Below are 19,741 nucleotides of genomic sequence, written 5' to 3'. Positions count from 1 at the left end.
GGCAACGGCAGATGGCACGGTGGAATGTGTTCACTGACAATGGTTTCTGGAAGTATTCCTGAGCCCATTCTGTGATTTCCTTTACAGTAGCATTCCTGTTTGTGGTGCAGTGTCGTTTAAGGGCCCGGAAATCACGGGCATCCAGTATGGTTTTACGGCCTTGACCCTTACGCACAGAGATTGTTCCAGATTCTCTGAATCTTCGGATGATGTTATGCACAGTTGATGATGATAGATGCAAAGTCTTTGGAATTTTTCGCTGGGTAACACCTTTCTGATATTGCTCCACAATCTTTCTGCGCAACATTGTGGGAATTGGTGATCCTCTACCCATCTTGGCTTCTGAGAGACACTGCCACTCTGAGAAGCTCTTTTTATACCCAATCATGTTGCCAATTGACCTAATTAGTGTTAATTGGTCTTCCAGGTCTTCGTTATGCTAAAATTAACTTTTTCCAGACTCTTATTGCTACTTGTCCCAACTTTTTGGGGATTTGTTGACACCGTGAAAATTTGAATCAACGTATTTTTCCTTTAAAATGATACATTTACTCGGATTAAACGTTTGATCTGTCATCTACGTTCTATTACAAATAAAATATTGACATTTGCCATCTCCACATCATTGCATTCAGTTTTTATTCACAATTTGTTTAGTGTCCCAACTTTTTGGGAATCCGGTTTGTGTGTGTGTGTATATATATATATATATATATATATATACAGTACAGACCAAAAGTTTGGACACACCTTCTCATTCAACTAGTTTTCTTTATTTTCATTGACTATGAAAATTGTAGATTCACACTGAATGCATCAAAACTATGAATTAACACATGTGGAATTGGATACATAACAAAAAAGTGTGAACAACTGAAAATATGTCATATTCTAGGTTCTTCAAAGTAGCCACCTTTTGCTTTTATTACTGCTTTGCACACTCTTGGCATTCTCTTGATGAGCTTCAAGAGGTAGTCACCTGAAATGGTTTTCACTTCACAGTTGTGCCCTGTCAGGTTTAATAACTGGGATTTCTTGCCTTATAAATGGGGTTGGGACCATCAGTTGCGTTGTGGAGAAGTCAGGTGGATACACAGCTGATAGTCCTACTGAATAGACTGTTAGAATTTGTATTATGGCAAGAAAAAAGCAGCTAAGTAAAGAAAAACAAGTGGCCATCATTACTTTAAGAAATGAAGGTCAGTCCGTCCGAAAAATTGTGAAAACTTTGAAAGTGTCCCCAAGTGCAGTCACAAAAACCATCAAGCGCTACAAAGAAACCGGCTCACAAGCGGACCGCCCCAGGAAAGGAAGACCAAGAGTCACCTCTGCTGCGGAGGATAAGTTCATCAGAGTCACCAGCCTCAGAAATCGCAGGTTAACAGCAGCTCAGATTAGAGACCAGGTCAATACCACACAGAGTTCTAGCAGCAGACACATCTCTAGAACAACTGTTAGGAGGAGACTGTGCTAATCAGGCCTTCATGGTAGAATATCTGGTAGGAAACCACTGCTAAGGACAGGCAACAAGCAGAAGAGACTTGTTTGGGCTAAAGAACACAAGGAATGGACATTAGACCAGTGGAAATCTGTACTTTGGTCTGATGAGTCCAAATTTGAGATCTTTGGATTGAACCACCGTGTCTTTGTGCGACGCAGAAAAGGTGAACGAATGGACTCTACATGCCTGGTTCCTACTGTGAAGCATAGTGGGGTAGAAGGTGTGATGGTGTGGGGGTGCTTTGCTGGTGACACTGTTGGGGATTTATTCAAAATTGAAGGCATACTGAACCAGCATGGCTACCACTGCATCTTGCAGCTATTCCATCCGGTTTGCGTTTAGTTGGACCATGATCATTTATTTTTCAACAGGACAATGACCCCAAACACACCTCCAGGCTGTGTAAGGGCTATTTGACCATGCAGGAGAGTGATGGGGTGCTGCGCCAGATGACCTGGCCTCCACAGTCACCGGACCTGAACCCAATCAAGATAGTTTGGGGTGAGCTGGACCGCAGAGTGAAGGCAAAAGGGCCAACAAGTGCAAAGCATCTCTGGGAACTCCTTCAAGACTGTTGGAAGACCATTTCAGGTGACTACCTCTTGAAGCTCATCAAGAGAATGCCCTGAGTGTGCAAAGCAGTAATCAAAGCAAAAGGTGGCTACTTTGAGGGAACCTAGAATATGACATATTTTCAGTTGTTTCACACTTTTTTGTTATGTATATAATTCCGGTAAGGAACCTATGTATAGCCCAAACAAAGTTCAGGGCCCATCCCTAATTAAAGCATAGAAAACCGACCAAAAGGAGTGAGTCAAGTCTGTTGCAAATAATACCAATAGTACTAGAATAGTCCCAAAATATAAAAATGTATATAATTCCACGTGTTAATTCATAGTTTGGATGCCTTCAGTGTGAATCTACAATTTTCATAGTCATGAAAATAAAGAAAACTCATTGAATGAGAAGGTGTGTCCAAACTTTTATATTTATATATATATATATATATAAAATGATGCTCCTGTTTGTTTATTCTGCGTTACTAGGACTTATTAGAATACGCGTTTTAGGGCTCTTTCACATCTGCGTTCTTTTCTTCCGGCATAGAGTTCCGTCGTCGGGGCTCTATGCCGGAAGAATCCTGATCAGTTTTATCCTAATGCATTCTGAATGGAGTGAAATCCGTTCAGGATGCATCAGGATGTCTTCAGTTCCGGAACGGAACGTTTTTTGGCCGGAGAAAATACCGCAGCATGCTGCGCTTTTTGCTCCGGCCAAAAATCCTGAACAATTGCCGCAAGGCCGGATCCGGAATTAATGCCCATTGAAAGGCATTGATCCGGATCCTGCCTTAAGCTAAACGTCGTTTTGGCGCATTGCCGGATCCGACGTTTAGCTTTTTCTCAATGTTTACCATGGCTGCCGGGACGCTAAAGTCCTGGCAGACATGGTAAAGGGGAGCAGGGGAGCAGTATACTTACGATCCGTGCGGCTCCCGGGGCGCTGCAGAGTGACGTCAGGGCGCTCCAAGCGCATGGATCACATGATCGCATGGCACGTCATCCATGCGCATGGGGCGCTCTGACGTCATTCTGAAGCGCCCCGGGAGCCGCGCGGACTGTAAGTATACCGCTCCCCGCTCCTACTATGGCAACCAGGACTTTAATAGCGTCCTGGCTGCCATAGTAACACTGAAAGCATTTTGAAGACGGATCCATCTTCAAATGCTTTCAGTACACTTGCGTTTTTCCGGATCCGGCGTGTAATTTCGGCAAGTGGAGTACACGCCGGATCCGGACAACGCAAGTGTGAAAGAGGCCTTACTGAGAATTCATTTTGGGCTAGGCTTACTAGCTGCCCTTGATGTGTAATATTTAACATCGATTGACTCTATTTTAATTGATTTATTTATTTTATTTGCATTTTATTCTATATTTTTCTTATATATACTTCTCTCCAACTGTGTGGGGATCCATTTGGCTTTGGCCTTTTTGTTGTATCTCTTTAGACTTGAAAAAAGAGTTATAAACTCCGAAACGCGTTGTCCACTGAATATAATAAATAGCATCTATACCAAAATTCTCTGAATCCAGGTCGTCTTTGTGCACCAAAGAGGTACCCACACCGTGTGCTAGCACACAAACGATTCATCACTTGCTATGTGTTTAGGACAGGTATTCTGTGTACTATTAGGATTGCGGCCATTTTATTTCCCTTGATGATTGCTCCCCAGACAAAATTAGGTATTTGGGAATATATTTATAATAAAGTAATATTCAATTTTTTTTTTTTCACTTTCTTAATTCCCAGAGAACCCCATAAATATATGTGCCCCCAAATGTCCAATTGTTTGGCTAATGTTTTTAGCCCTTTACCAGACTCATTGGCACTTCTTCTAAAGGAGTCAATTAAAACTATTTTTTCCTCTTTGAGGATGGATCTTATTTATGTTTTTGATAAATCTAATTGTGTATTTTTTTTAAAACTGTTTTTATTATATTATCTGTTAAAGGTTAGCAGACAAGAGTCAACATTGGGGGTGGGGGGTTGGACAAGTCAGAATATAATACACCAAACAACTAATAACAGTACATAAGTATGATCCCCCTGATCTGAATGCCCACTTTATACCAATGAGTACATTAAACCAACCAAACCAAAAAAAGAAATATATAACCTAAATTTGGGGGGGAGGGGTGTTTAAAGTTAATTTGGCCCAGAGAAAGAGAAAGGACGTAGCAGATACCAGCATTGTCATCCCCACGTGGTCAGGGAAATAAAACCTAACCAGAGTAACCCCTATATGTTTTCCATGGACCCCATATATTTGCAAACTTGAGTGAGAAAAGAGACTCCCAGTGTGCTAATTTTTCATATCTGTAAACCCGATCTGCCTTGACCCATCAATGTGTAAGTGAAGAAAGCTCCCTCTTTTTCCAGTTTCTCGCAATCGCCAAAAGAGGATATAGTTATGCTTTAGTTTCACTTGGAGCCTGCAACTCTGTGAATAAACGTAGGAGGCGCAATTTGGATAAGAAGGGGATAGTAATACCACATATTTGTAATAATGCTTCATATATGGATGACTAGAATTCCGCTACTTCAGGTGTACTTATTTTTGCCACAGATGTGAATTGCAGATCTGTGAATTTTTTGCTTAGGCTACTTTCACACCTGCGTTTACTTTCACACCTTAGGCTACTTTCACACCTGCAGATCCATTTGCATTGCCATGAACAAAAAAAATAAAGATGATAATTGAAATTTTGACATTACATTGACTTTACATTGAAATCCGTTTGAAAATTGAGCCATATTGTGTCAACTTCAATCGGATCCGTCCTTATTGACTTACATTGTAAGTCTGGACGGATCCGTTTGCCTCCGCACGGCCAGGCGGACACCCGAACGCTGCAAGCAGCGTTCGGGTGTCCGCCTGCTGAGCGGAGCGGATGACAAACGGTGCCAGACTGATGCATTCTAAGCGGATCCGCATCCACTCAGAATGCATTAGGGCAGTACGGATCCGTTCGGGGACGCATGTGAGAGCCTTGAAACGGAACTCACAAGCGGAGCCCCGAACCCCTTAATGGGGTTGTCCAGGATTTTACAAGTGATGACCTATTTTCATCATAGCCCATTACTATCTGATTATCGATGAGCTGTGCTGCAATAACCAGTTCAGTCTATTGTCTAGTTCCGGCACCAGAGCTGTTCGGCAAGGGTGTGGGGTGTCAACTCCCACTGATCAGATAGTGATGGCCTTATCAGGCTAGGCCATCGCTTGTAAAATTCTAGACATCTCTTTTAATAACTTATCAGTTAGGCTACTTTAACGCTAGCTTTAAAGTTTTCCAGTATTGAGTTCCATCATAGGGGCTCAATACCGGAAAAAAATGCTCCAGTTTTGTCCAAATGCATTCTGAATGGAAAGCAATCCGTTCAGTATGCATCAGGATGTCTTCCGTTCCGTCCCTTTTACGGTAATTGGCTGGAGAAAATATTGCAGCATGCTGCAGTATTTTCTCCTGCCAAAATTCCAGAACACTGGAATGTATTAATGCCGGATCCGGTAGCAAGTGTTCCGGAAAAACGGATCCAGTTTCCCGATCTGCACATGCGCAGACCAATAAATACAGGATCCGGTTTTCCGGATGACACCGGAGGGACGGATCCGGTCTTGCAATGCATTTGTTAGACGAATCCGGAAACAAATTATATCAGTTTGTATGCAGATTTCCAGATTCGGCAGGCATTTCAGGCAATGGGTTCACATCAACATTTAGCTTTTTGCTCTTCTAATCCATCTGAAGAAGAAACAAAATGAACAAAAAAATTTCATTATTTTAAGCATCAGTTTGTGTCACTTCTGCCAGAGATCAGTTATTTTTGACGGGAGAAAAAGTACTTTTTGCAGGAGTTTTTCTCCCGTTAAAAATAACTGATCTCTGATGGAAGTGATGTAAACGGAACATATTTATTTTTCTGTTCTTCTGACAGATCAGATGACCTGAAAGCTAAATGGTGATGTGAACCTGACCTTATCTGTTATTTTCTTTAATTATGATATACTTTTTTTTTTTTACCTTTAAACCTTAAAGGTTATCCTTACTTTTTCACATGACTGTATGATTCAGATATTATGGACTCTGTCTGCTTAGTGGTAGTATGCAGTGATAAACATTTTGTCCTTTGCAGGATGCTAACTTTCTCTAACAATGTGGAACCAGCAAATGGGTTCTTAGGTCGATATTTACGTCGAAAGCTGCTAGAATCTGAGGGCAGCATTGGAACTGGACATGGGGAGCTACTCAAGGTTCTTGATTGGGTCCCTCGGCTGTGGTACCATTTGCACACTTTCCTGGAGAAACACAGTACCCCAGACTTCCTCATAGGTATGCAACTAATTACTATATAATTTATTTTTCTTTTTTTTTTTTTTTTACTAATTCACTCTCATTAGAGTTAATATGCACCTTTCATTTGCACTATTATACCGTATTTTTCGCCGTATAAGACGCACCGGCCCATAAGACGCACCTAGGTTTTTGAGGAGGAAAATAAGAAAAACATTTTTTGAACCAAAGGGTGTGCTTTTGGTGGGTTTTGAACTAATTGTGGTCTGTGGATGGCACTGTTATGGGGGATCTGTGGGTGATGCACTGTTATGGGGGATCTGTGGGTGACACTTATGGGGGATCTGTGGTGACACTTATGGGGGATCTGTGGTGACACTTATGGGGGATCTGTGGTGACACTTATGAGGGATCTGTGGTGACACTTATGAGGGATCTGTGGTGACACTTATGAGGGATCTGTGGTGACACTTATGAGGGATCTGTGGTGACACTTATGAGGGATCTGTGGTGACACTTATGAGGGATCTGTGGTGACACTTATGAGGGATCTGTGGTGACACTTATGAGGGATCTGTGGTGACACTTATGAGGGATCTGTGGTGACACTTATGAGGGATCTGTGGTGACACTTATGGGGGATCTGTGGTGACACATAATACAAGGCTAGGGGTCCTCAATACAGGGCTGGGGGCCGGCATCTGCTTTTATAATGACAGCGGGGCCCATGCAGTGACTGTATTCTACTACACGGGCCCCGCTCACTGTATAATCGTATCTCTAATAGTAAATTGTTATGCATATAATCGCATAATGAGCGCTGTGTATTACTTACAACTACAAGCGCTCGGTAGGTAGCAGAGAGGAGGGAGGAGGCAGGCTGAGAGGACGGGTGCTGGCAGCGTGAGTCATACGTCAGGCGCCCACGCCGCCTGCTTCATTCATAAAGTGGGCAGCGCAGGCGCGTGACGTATGACTCACACTGCCAGCGCCTGTCCTCCCAGCCTGCCTCCTCCCTCCTCTTTGCTACCTACCGAGCGGCGAGCGCTTGTAGTTGTAAGTAATACAAAGCGCTCATTATGCGATTATATGCATAACAATTTACTATTAGAGATACGATTATACAGTGAGCGGGGCCCGTGTAGTAGAATACAGTCACTGCATCGGCCCCGCTGTAATTATAAAAGCAGATGCCGGCCCCCAGCCCCTCCTCCCTCACAGCTGATACACCCGCCGCGCGGCATCTCGACGGGTGTATCATTGAAAACTCGCAAAATCAGCAGCATTCGCCGTATAAGACACACTGCTATTTTCCCCCCACTTTTGGGGGGGGGGGGAAAGTGTGTCTTATACGACGAAAAATACGGTACTTTGAAGCAGCATTGTACAGTAACCTAAAATTACATTACGATACTTATTACATAAAGATATCTGTATGTAACTTCCATGGCTCTTCATATTTTAAAATGCATTAGCGTTTGGAAGGTGATCATTGTTTACTTTTATAGGTCCTTGCTTTTTCTTGTCCTGCCCAATTGGAATTGAGGATTTCCGTGTATGGTTTATTGATCTGTGGAACAACTCTATTATTCCATACCTTTCAGAAGGAGCCAAGGATGGACTCAAGGCAAGTGTGCTACTGTATTGTGAAGAGAAAAGTTGAGATGCTGCAAAAAAAATGTTTATAAAATCAAAATGCAATGATTTGCAAATCTCATAAACCCATATTTTATTCACAATAGACCATAAATTCCAAAAAAGTTGAGAGGCTGTATAATATGTAAATAAATGTAAATATAAACAGGATGCAGTGATTTGCAAATCTCATAGACCCATATTTTATTCACAATAGATTATAGAACACATATCCAATGTTGAAAGTGAGACATTTTACCATTTTATGAAAAAATTAACACATCTAAAAAAAATTGGGACAGGGCTAGTGATGAGCGAACCCGGTTTGTTCCTACTCATAATTAATAATATACAGCTCCTTACAGTGATAAAATGTATTGCTTCCGACGAGGCTTTGTTAATATGGCCGCCAGTAACATGAGACTTGATTAGTCTCATGTTTGTATACTTATGTACTATAAGTAGCGGCAGATGCATTAAAGTTTCAAATTACGGGTTTGTTATGATCGTGGCACACGCCATGAACCCAAGTTTGGATTAGTAACTTGAAACATTAAAGGGGTTTTGCCAGCAGTGAGTTTACTCTCACTGTGCATCCCAACTGCTCTTTTCTTTTCTCTCAGATTTCACAGGCTGTGGACGGGGCTACATCATAGTCACATGAGCACTCTATCATATGTATATTAGATAATCGGTGAATTTATAGGCAAAGTCTATTTGATAATAATTCTCCATAAAAATGTTTACTTAGGGTAACATTTATACCAGCGTTTGGACCCATAACTGGAAGTGGATAAGCCGGAGTTATGTATGGTTTCAGGCCTCCCCATAACTTCGGTGGATCCTCCAGCGCCAGTTCTAAATGTAAGCCACCTTATATAAACTAGCAGGTCCAAAGTTATAAACTCTAACTTGAAAAGACCTGCATATGGCTTCTACGCATAACCAAAGACCCTGTGGAAAATTATGAGGATGCATATTGATTATTGATCTGCGCATGCCCTTAGACTTCTTATGAGCTTGAGCGCACTATCGCCGATACTGATGAGATGGCAAAGCTATGGTTCCCACCTTTCCCAACAAAAAATACCGGCCAAGTTCACTCGGATAAAAAAAGGGTGTGTGGTTTTGGGGGGCATGGCTTAACACAGGGAGTTATTTGACACAGACGAGTTGATCATATTGAGTTTTGCAACCCTTTGTTTTTAAAAGGGGTTGTGCAGTGGTTAATACTAATAATCTGTCCTCAGGATAGGTCATCAATATCAGATTGGTGCAGGCAGGCCCACCGATCAGCTCTATGAAGAGAAGGCTGTGCTCCGTGTGAGTACAGACTTTCCCTCATTGTTTACCTGCTTGCCGTCGAATTTGCAGCGACACGCAGTGTAATTACACTTAAAGGGAACCTATCACCTCTACTATGCTACCCTCACTGAGCGTTTCTGAATGTTCATTGTGTTACCCTAAACATATAAATTACACTTTTAATTTCATTTGCAGACAAATTCTATATTTAAAGTATTATGCATTTTTGCATTTCCCGCCTTTTGTGCAAATTAACATTAAAGAGTCATATCTTACTTGTGTGACCAGAGAAAAGTCATATTTTCAAGCTCTGATTCATCTCAGGTTAATTTGCATATGTATCAAATTGTTTTGTTTTTTTACACAATAAAAGCATGGGGACTGTGTATTGCGGATGTGCTAGCGGCCATCTAGCAACCCATATCCTCAGCTCTATACACAAAATCCAAATGAAAGGTTCCCTTTAAACCATCCCATTCACTTTTATGGGATGGCTCCGTCGCATACACTTGAATTCTACAGAGACGTCCATAGAAGTGAATAGGATGTCTTAGGTGTAATTAAACTGCGTGGTGCTGCGATGTCAAGCAGGTAAACAATCAGGAGAATGTACAAATGCTGAATTCACTTCATACAGCTGATCGGCGTGGGTGCCGAAAGTCGGACTCTTGCCAATCTGATATAGATGACCTGTCGTTAGGAGAAAATACCCCTTCAATGGGGTTGTGCCAAGTTTTCAAGTTATTCCTCCTTTGGCAGCAATAACTTCAGCCAAACGTTTCCTGTAGTTGCAGATCATAGCGGAGATAATCTAGTGCCCACTTGATAGCCAGGCACTCTCTCTCCACTATACTATACCGGGTCTCGGCTGGGGTGAGCTTACGGCTGAGGAAGACAACGGGATGCTCCTCCCCGTTGACTTCCTGAGACAGTACAGCACCTAAGGCCTACTTTGGAAGCATCGGTCTGTACTATAAACTCCCTTTTGAAGTCGGGCGTCACCAAAACCGGGGACTCGCACAAGGCCGGCTTCAAAGCGGAGAAAGCCTCTTCCGCCCAATCATCCCAGCAAACCATCATTGATGTGTCCCTTCAAGAGTCCTGTCAAGGGCGTGGCTAGAGTAGCAAAGTGGGGAACAAACCTCATGTAATAGCCCACCATTCCCAGGAATGACTTTATTTGCCTAGTGGTGACAGGTCGGGGCCAATTACATATCGCCTCTATTTTGTTCACTTGGGGTTGATGACTCCGCACCCAATGACATACCCCAGTTACTTAGCCTCTTCTAACCCTATTGCACATTTGTATGGGTTAGCGTTTAGGCCAGCTTTCCGAAGGGAGTCCACAACAGCCTGCATTTTGGGTAAGTGACTTTCCCAGTCGGTACTGTGGATGACAATATCGTCCAGGTAAGCCATAGCGTACCGACGATGTGGACGAAGCACAATGTCCATTAGTAACTGAAAAGTGGCGGAGGCGCCATGCAGACCAAAGGGTAACACCTTATGCAGCCCCTCAGGTGTGATAAAGGCAGTTTTATCTTTGGCAGCATCCATTAAGACCAACTGCTAGTACCCTTTCGTGAGGTCCCAAACAGAAAAATATCGGGCTTGTCCTAAACTCTCGATGAGCTCATCCACCCGAGGCATGGGATACGCATCGAATTTGGAAACCTTGTTCGAAAGTCATTACAAAACCGCAACATCCCGTCCGGCTTGGGTATCAATACTATAGAACTGGCCCACTCACTTTTTGACTCCTCAATGACGTCTAGCTGCAAAATTATTAGCTGCACCTCCTCCGATATGGCTGGTCGCTGAGCCTCGGGCACCCAGTATGGTTTTAATCTGACTTTTGCCTGAGGCTTAAGTGACAATTTCATGCTGGATTATGTGCGTCCAGGGAGGTCTGAAAATACATCTGTGTTCCGACTAATAAACTCCCTGGCCTCCTGAGTCTGTTTAGAGGAGTGCCTATCAGCAATTTTTACTGTGCCAGCCGCCTCTCTTGCATCAGACAGAGGGGCCGGTCCCTCTTCTAGAAAACACGGCAGCAGGCTGTCTTCTGTACAGCTTTCCCTATCTTTCCACAGTTTGCGTAAATACACATGGTAAACCTGCTCCAGCTTTCGCCGCCATAGCTGGTGTACCTTGTAGTTTACATCTCCAATTTTCTCGAGTAAAATTGGCTGATTTTTTAAGTGCATTGGAGATTTTCAGGAGATACTCAGGAGGTAATCTGGAGGTGGACACAATCAAAACAAGTAAGATTGGTTTGTTTAAAATCTTTCCCCTCTTTACAATGGCAGACCTGGTTCTGTGCAGGAATTGTTGTGCTTTTATTTCAGGTTCCACTCTTCTGAGGTTTGGATACTGTCTGATCTGTATACAGCTCTCCATAATGCAGCAGGAAATTGTCTTTTTGAAATATGAGATTTGTAAATTAACCATTAAACAAACTCAGGCTGAGAACATTGCAATGCCACTGCCACAGAGGCCCCCATGAAATGCAAGATGGGTTACTGCAGGTTCAGGTAGACTGAGAGTTGGGGATAGAAGACATGCCCCTACAGTCTGTGGCTCTCCATAATTCATTTGCAGCACTTTCAGAGTGCAAGAGCAACATGGAGGATGGCTCAAGCACAGTGGGTGAGAAACAATCATCTCCCATGCCTAAAGTATGCAAGCCAAAGACAAAAAGGAGAAGGTGAGGACTGATAGTAAGCAGCTGTTGGTGGGCGATTCCATCATAAGAGGTGTGAAGTTTGAGGAGAATGGTGTTGTGAGATGTCTCCCTGGTGCTACTGCTAGCAGGGATAGACGACGGATCCTTAATATTGTTAGGCAAGCAAAGCAGGAAAGAGAGGTGGCTGTTATTGTCCATCTTGGGACAAATGATCTGGCTTGCAATGAGGTTTCAAAGGTGAAAGAAGCTTTTCACACACTCGGAAAGGATATACGGGCGGTTGCATCAACTATTTCATTCTCTGCAGTTTTGCCTGTGCATAACCTTCAGCATTACAGGAAGATGCGCATTAAGGAATTTAGTGTATGGCTTGGTGAATGGTGTCTGAACCAAGGGTTTGGCTTTGTGTCTCATGTTAGCTTTTGTTGGAATCGAAAAGAACTGTACAAGAAAGATGGTTTGCATCTTTCTCTCAAGGGAACGATTGTCCTCGGTGAATAGTTCCAAGTATTTGCTAAGGAGCATTTAAACTAGGAAAGGGGGGCAAAAGAGTGATAATCCAGCAGTCCAACTGCCCCCCGGAATGCCAGAAGATGCCAGTAGCACAAAGGTTAAGAAATGACAAGCTCAGATTCTTGTCTACAAATGATCGCAGTTTAGGGAATAAGATCAATGAACTTGAGGCTATAATGGCATCTGAGAATATAGATGTAGTGGCTGTTACTGAGACGTGGTTCAATGGGAGTAATGACTGGGATATAACAGTACCAGGGTTCTCTCTATACAGGAAAGACAGGGAAGGCAAGAAGGGGGAGGGGTGGCCCTGTATGTGAAAGATAGAATATAATCTAATTTGATACAAGATTGCGAGAACAATTTAGAGTCAGTTTGGGTTACCTTGCAGCTTGATAATCATAAGGTAACTCATGTAGGTGTGATATATAGACCACCTAGCCAAGTCGAAGAATTAGATGATCTACTAGTTGAGGAAATAGCTAAAATTACCTTGAAGGGGGAAGTTATCATTATGGGAGACTTCAATCTTCCTGATGTAAACTGGAAAACCAAAATAGCTAGTTCTGCCAGGAGTACAGATATTCTAAATTCTCTACTGGGATTATCTCTACAGCAAGTAGTTGAGGACCCAACCCGAAAGGAGGCCATTTTAGATTTAGTATTCACAAATGGGAATTTGGTATCTGATATTGCTGTAGGGGAAAGCTTGGGTTCTAGTGATCACCAATCAGTGTGGTTTACTATAAGTACAGTTACTGAGTCATACCACACAAAAACAAAAGTTTTAGATTTTAGAAAAACGGACTTTTCTAAAATTAGATTAGTGGTATACGAGTCCCCATCAGATTGAAACAGTTTCATTGGAGCAGTGGCGTAGCGTGGGTTGCCAGCACCCGTATTGTGTATTGTGCCCCCCCAACCTGTGGCCACGCCCCTTTTTACAGATAATGTAGTAGATATCCTCTGCAGTCCTATGTAACACCACAGATAACACTGTGATAACAATCTGTGTACAGATAATGTAGTATATAGGTGTGAGGCCCCAGATTTCAGAACACGCACAGGCTAAATTCTATACCCACCCTCCCATCACTACAGAGCATACAGGGTAATACAGCCCCCCATACCTCTTACATCCAGTGACATTTCTTTGAATTAGATGTCCTCTTTCTTCATCTTCTCCTTTTAGACCTTCAGCCTAGACCACCATTTTTCAGCCATTTCTTGTCTCTGCAGTTTGACAAAAAAAAATTGTTTACTACTTTTCGATCATCCTCCCATTTTCTGGACAAATCATCCTACCACCCCTAATACTGTGCCGCTGTGCTTCCCAATAATATACTGCAGAAACAGATAAGTCCCCTGATAATACTAGTACCACACAGATAATACCCCCTTCAATAATTATTGGCACACAGTGCCCAAAAATAACTACGCCCAGCAAATAGTGTCCCTGACACTAATGGTGTAAACATAACATCCTCCAAAAATAATTGTGGTAAGCTGATACTATGCCAAGGTGCCCCCACAATAATAGTGCTTCCAAAAGTCCCACCAATAGGAATAATTCTCTGCTAGAGCACACATGGTAGTAATAGTGCTCCTACAGGGCCCCCAACATGTCCCTTTTGTGCCTCAGAAGTAATAATGCTTAAATAATGCCCATACTAGTAATCATGTTCCCCAAGAAATTGGCATGGGTGTGGCATTTAAATTTTTGCCTCAGGCAGCACATGTGCTTCCATGCCTCTGGACAAAAAGCACTGAGGGAAGGGGGCCCAAGCTGAACTCATGCACCAGGGCCCATGAGCCTTTAGCTATGCTCCTGAGAACCCATATCATTTATGCTATAAATTCTCCAACAAAATACAATTTAGTGCAGATTTTGCTACTGTGGATTTCCAGCCAGGGGTTCATTGGCCATAGACCTTACAGGGAAATTCCCTGGTGGGCCGATGCCCAGTGTGCCAACTAAGCCCTCTTCACAGCCAGCCAGTGGTTGGGGACGTATTTTGTGCTGCTGGGCAGTATTTTGTGATGGCTGGTGGAATTTGGCTTTGTTGGGGTGGTATAATGTGCCACAATATGGTATTGTTAGGCCCTGCCTTCCATCAATTGGACCCGACTACAAAATGGGGTCACCTTTAGTTTTTTTTCCAGGGCCACTTTAAGTTCCCAGTCCACCCCTGTTTCCAGCAGATAGATAAGTCCACAACATATACATTTTGTCTGAGTGTAACATAAGGGTATGTTCACATGGGAAATATCCAAGTATTTTGCCTGTGGAACTCATGGCAAAAAGCCGAGGCACAGCCTTGGGTTTCTTCAGAAGTTCCTTACATGTTTTACACCTTGATTAGCCACATAGATTGATGATAATCAGTGTGTTGCCTCCCGCCATGGTCTCCACACGCTTTCTGGTGCAGAAATCACTTGCCGAATAGGGCAGGACACATTCTTTTTGGCAGACAGATTTGAGGCATTCTTTTACATTGATTCCAAAGTGGTTTCCATGCATCAAAGTAAGCCCTAAAAGTGGGCCCATTCACACAACTGTATATATGAGTCTGCTTCCTTTCCACAATTTTCGGAGCGGATGCAGACCCATTAATTTCCTTCCGAGGTCCCGCAAAAAACATATCCCAATATGCATTTCTATTATAGGGCTGGCCATTCTGTTCCGTAAAATGCAGAAACAAATTATAAGGTCGTCTGAATGAGCTCTTAGTCTGTTACTAGGTGTATTGTAGAAAAATGCACAGAATTGTGAGCCAAGCAGAGAGGGATAAGGAAGAAGAGAGTTGTTTTACATAAGTATATGCATAAATTGCCTAATAGCTCAGCCGAAAATGCCGGTGCTATATAAATAGTGACGAATAAAATAAATATAGAAAATTAGGTATACGGCTACAGCTTTTCAAAAGAATGCATGAAAGGACCTAGATTCAATGACATCATATTTTCCATCATAGTATTTACTTTAGTGCTGATATTGTTGTTAGAGTAAAGATAATAATAATGACATTATTAAATGATATATTTAATTAATTGAAAAAAAATTGTATATTAACAATGTGACGTTTACTAGTAAGATAATATGAGGTGAAAGTACCGGCTAAGTTCCCTTTTTGAAACAGGGGTTATTAACCTTTAGTCGATGAGATAATACCTTGCAGATATGGATAATAAGCAGTGCTCTAATTAAATGTATGCAGTACTGAACATGAACCATATATCTATATGATCACACGTGGTATCTATCTTGCCAATCTTCCGTGCTTTCCGAGCATGAACTTATGAACTCGTATTACTTTTCACTTGCCAACTTGAGAGAACGTGACTTGTCACCCCATCTGGCATATTTTTCTCAATTATATCAGTAATATGTGGGAGGGGGAAATCAGGACATTGGTACTTCGCCAACATCAGACACATGACTACTATAATATTCTATAGAAATAAGATTAATATTAGATTTCCTTAGTGATTCCATATTATTGAAATCACCAATTCACCATTTACTGATACTTTTCACATACTGCCTTAGTGCGGCTCAGTTAAAAGGTTTGTTTGATTTAGAAAATCCATTAGGAGAGAAGCGTACTCTTTTCAGGACCCTCATCTCTTAGCTCTAGAGGACTCAACAGGTTTGTACCTTACATAGACAGTCCACTGATTTCAGTGACAATCCTGCAATATTTAATTTCTTCTGTGATGACACTGCAAGGGATTTGAACACTCACTTCTAGGTTCTCTTTACTGATTACATCTGATTGTGGGGAGTCCAAACTTGTGATCCATTTATCTTCAGGGGACCATTCTAACAAATAATGATTTCCAAAGCAGAGATGCCCCTTAAATGAAATCACCTTTGCATAACATAACTGGTAAGAGACATATAGGTCTACCGGACTCAGTCTTTGTCTTCTGCCGTGGCGGCGCCTCCTGCTCCTTGGCAATCTTCTGCTGGCTCTGGCTCCGGCTCCCGTGCTCCGCACTGTGTTTCCCGTCTGGAAAGTTGGCGGAGCCGGATGGAGCCAGGCCAACCTAATGATTGCCTATCCCGACGGCGACGCCGACCATGTATGTTAATTAGTGGTTACTAGTTACTGTTAACAGTTAACTAACCTAGTAGTGCGCCCGCCGCGACCGCACAAATGAATCATCATGGCCAGGCGGGCGCACTAAACAGCTCTCTGCCTCAGTGCCTCAGACTCTGGCCGTTGCGCAGGGCCCGGCACTCCGGCAGAGAGAGCCGCTTCCTGAAAAAAGATACTATATAAACTCTAGCAGCCGGCGCAGGAGCGCCCCCCTGCAGTTTGGCGCCTGAGGCAATGGCCCCCCTGTCCCGTCCCCCCCCCACACTACGCCCCTGCATTGGAGTCCAGGAGAAATGGGACTACTTAAAAGTAGCACTATTGAAGGCAACTGAAAATTGCATTAGGCTTGTCAGTAAAAGCAAAAAAAAGGAAGATACCACTGTGGTACTCAGCAGAAGTGGCCAAGATCATTAAAAACAAAAAGATAGCATTTAGGAATTATAAAAATAAAAAATAAAAAAATAGATTAGGCAGAGATAGGCCAAACAAGTTCTAAGAGCTTCTAAAGCACAGGCAGAAGAGAAATTAGCTCAGTCAGGGGAAAAAGGCGGTACGGCATTCTTCAGATACATAAATGAAAAAAGGAAACTAAAACAAGGAATTACCAAATTAAAAACAAAAGAAGGAAGGTATATGGAAGAAGATAAAGAACTAGCTGACTGCCTCAATGAATACTTCTGTTCAGTTTTTACAAAGGAAAATTAAGGAAAAGGACTTCAGTTAGGAAGGAATCTTTTGATGCATGTGTCTTTACAGAGGAAGAGGTTCTAAGTCAGCTGTCTAAAAGTAATACAAAATTAGTCACAGGGGCCTGATGGGATACACCCAAAGCTATTAAAAGAGCTCAGCGGTGAACTAGCAAAACCATTAACAGATTTATTTAACCAATCACTGGCAACAGGAGTCGTCCCAGAAGATTGGAAAGGTAGTAGGGAGGAATCAGGCAACTATAAGCCAGTAAGCCTGACATCAATAGTGGGGAAATTAATGGAAACCATACTTAAGGAGAGAATTGTGGAACATCTAAAATCCCATGGAGTGAAAGATGAAAAACAGCACGGGTTTACTTCAGGGAGATCATGTCAAACTAATCTTATTGATTTTTCTGATTGGGTGACTAAAATAATAGATGGCGGAGGTGCAGTAGACATCGCTTATTTAGACTTTAGTAAGGCTTTTGATACTGTCCCACATAGAAGGCTTATCAATAAAGTGCAGTCTTTGGGCTTGGACTCCCATATTGTTGAATGGATTATGCAGTGGCTGAGGGACAGACAACAGAGGGTTGTAGTCAATTGAGTATATTTAGACAATGGTCTTGTTACCTGTGGGGTACCTCAGGGATCTGTTCTGAGACCCATATTGTTTAATATCTTTATCAGCGAAATTGCAGAAGGCCTCGATGGTAAGGTGTGTCTTTTTGCTGAGGACACAAAGATTTGTAACAGGGTTGATGTTCCTGGAGGGATACACCAAATGGAAAAGGATTTAGGAAAACTAGAGGAATGGTCAAAAATCTGGCAACTAAAATCTAATGTTGATAAGTGCAAGATAATGCACCTGGGGCGAAAAAACCCAAGAGCAGAATAAAAAATCAGTGATACAGTCCTAACCTCAGTATCTGAGGAAAGAGATTTAGGGGTCATTATTTCAGAAGACTTAAAGGTAGGCAATGTCATAGAGCAGCAGGAAATGCTAGCAGAATGCTTGGGTGTATAGGGAGAGGCATTAACAGTAGAAAGACGGAGGTGCTCATGCCGCTCTACAGAGCACTAGTGAGACCTCATTTGGAGTATTGTGCTCAGTACTGGAGACCATATCTCCAGAAAAATATTGATACTTTGGTGAGAGTTCAGAGTAGAGCTACTAAACTGGTACATGGATTGCAGAATAAAACTTACCATGAAAGTTTAAAGGACCTTAACATGTATAGCTTGGAAGAAAGACGAGACAGAGGGGATATGATAGAAACTTTTAAATACATAAAGGGAATCAACAAGGTAAAAGAGGAGAGAATATTTAAAAGAAGAAAAACTGCTACAAGAGGACATAGTTTTACATTAGAGGGGCAAAGGTTTAGTAATATCAGGAAGTATTACTTTACTGAGAGAGTAGTGGATACATGGAATAGCCTTCCTGCATAAGTGGTAGCTGCAAATACAGTGAAGGAGTTTAAGCATGCATGGGATAGGCATAAAGCCATCCTTCATATAAGATAGGGCCAGGGGCTATTCATAGTATTCAGTATATTGGGTAGACTAGATGGGCCAAATGGTTCTTATCTGCCGACACATTCTATGAGTACCTCGTAGGGCCCCTGCCATCTAGCCAGGAACTTACTGACCACTGTCGGCACCAGAACCAAAACCCGATCACCTGGGTTAAAGATCCGGACCTGAGCCTGCCGATTATAGACCCGACTCTGGGCTCGCTGAGCTGCCTCCATATACTCCCTAACAAGAGGCAACACTGTCTCTATCCGATCTTGCATCTGGGTAACGTACTCAATGACACTTTTATGTGAATTGGGTTGTTATTCCCACGCCTCTTTGGCCACGTTCAAGAGACCGTGAGGGTGTCTGCCATATAGCAGTTCGAACTTGTTGGTGGGCTAGATCGAACACAAGCTGTCTATAAGCCTTGGGGATCACCAACTGTTCAATAGGTTCACCCTGTAGTTGGTTTACCCGATGCAACATATCTTGATGAACCACAACACTGACTCTGCCCCAGGGTGTTGTGGTTCACCATCTACTATTAACACATTTTCCCAGGCGCGGGATAGGGTTGGGTCCCGACGTTGGGCGGTAGCAAAATTATCCCCAGAGACATTGAGGTCCGCCATTTCAGGACCCGGCGGCAAGTCTTTCACATCTCCCACATCACACTTAGCGGGGTTGTCTCCCCCACCGAAGTGGCGGTCACCCCTACAGCTGGCCCGTCGGTCTCAGGTTCCCAGGGTTCTGGTCTCCCTCCTGAGCCAGTCCACTCTGCTAGGGTTACCCCTGTCTCATGGGTATCAGTCACTCTCATAGCAGGCCACAGTGCCGGGAAGTCTCTCCCTATTATGAGCTCATAATGTAGATTTGTGGCGACAGCCACCTCGTGGGTCCATCTACCAGCCACTGTGGTTAGAGGCACC

At 42.8% G+C, this 19,741-nt stretch overlaps 1 protein-coding gene across 7 annotated transcripts in view; it reads left to right on the top strand.

Moving 5' to 3' along the window:
* NAV1 (neuron navigator 1) overlaps positions 1-19,741 on the top strand; it is a 482,667-nt gene that overhangs the window by 363,458 nt on the left and 99,468 nt on the right. For all 7 annotated transcript variants that reach the window (XM_044288210.1, XM_044288206.1, XM_044288207.1 and 4 more), the window contains 2 exons: positions 6,200-6,396; positions 7,866-7,984. In XM_044288210.1, coding sequence (XP_044144145.1) covers positions 6,200-6,396; positions 7,866-7,984 — 316 coding nt within the window. The remainder of the gene's footprint in view (positions 1-6,199; positions 6,397-7,865; positions 7,985-19,741) is intronic.

This window comes from Bufo gargarizans, chromosome 3 (assembly GCF_014858855.1).
Source record: "Bufo gargarizans isolate SCDJY-AF-19 chromosome 3, ASM1485885v1, whole genome shotgun sequence".
Classification (NCBI taxonomy): domain Eukaryota; kingdom Metazoa; phylum Chordata; class Amphibia; order Anura; family Bufonidae; genus Bufo; species Bufo gargarizans.
This window is presented reverse-complemented; position numbering and strand designations above follow the sequence as displayed.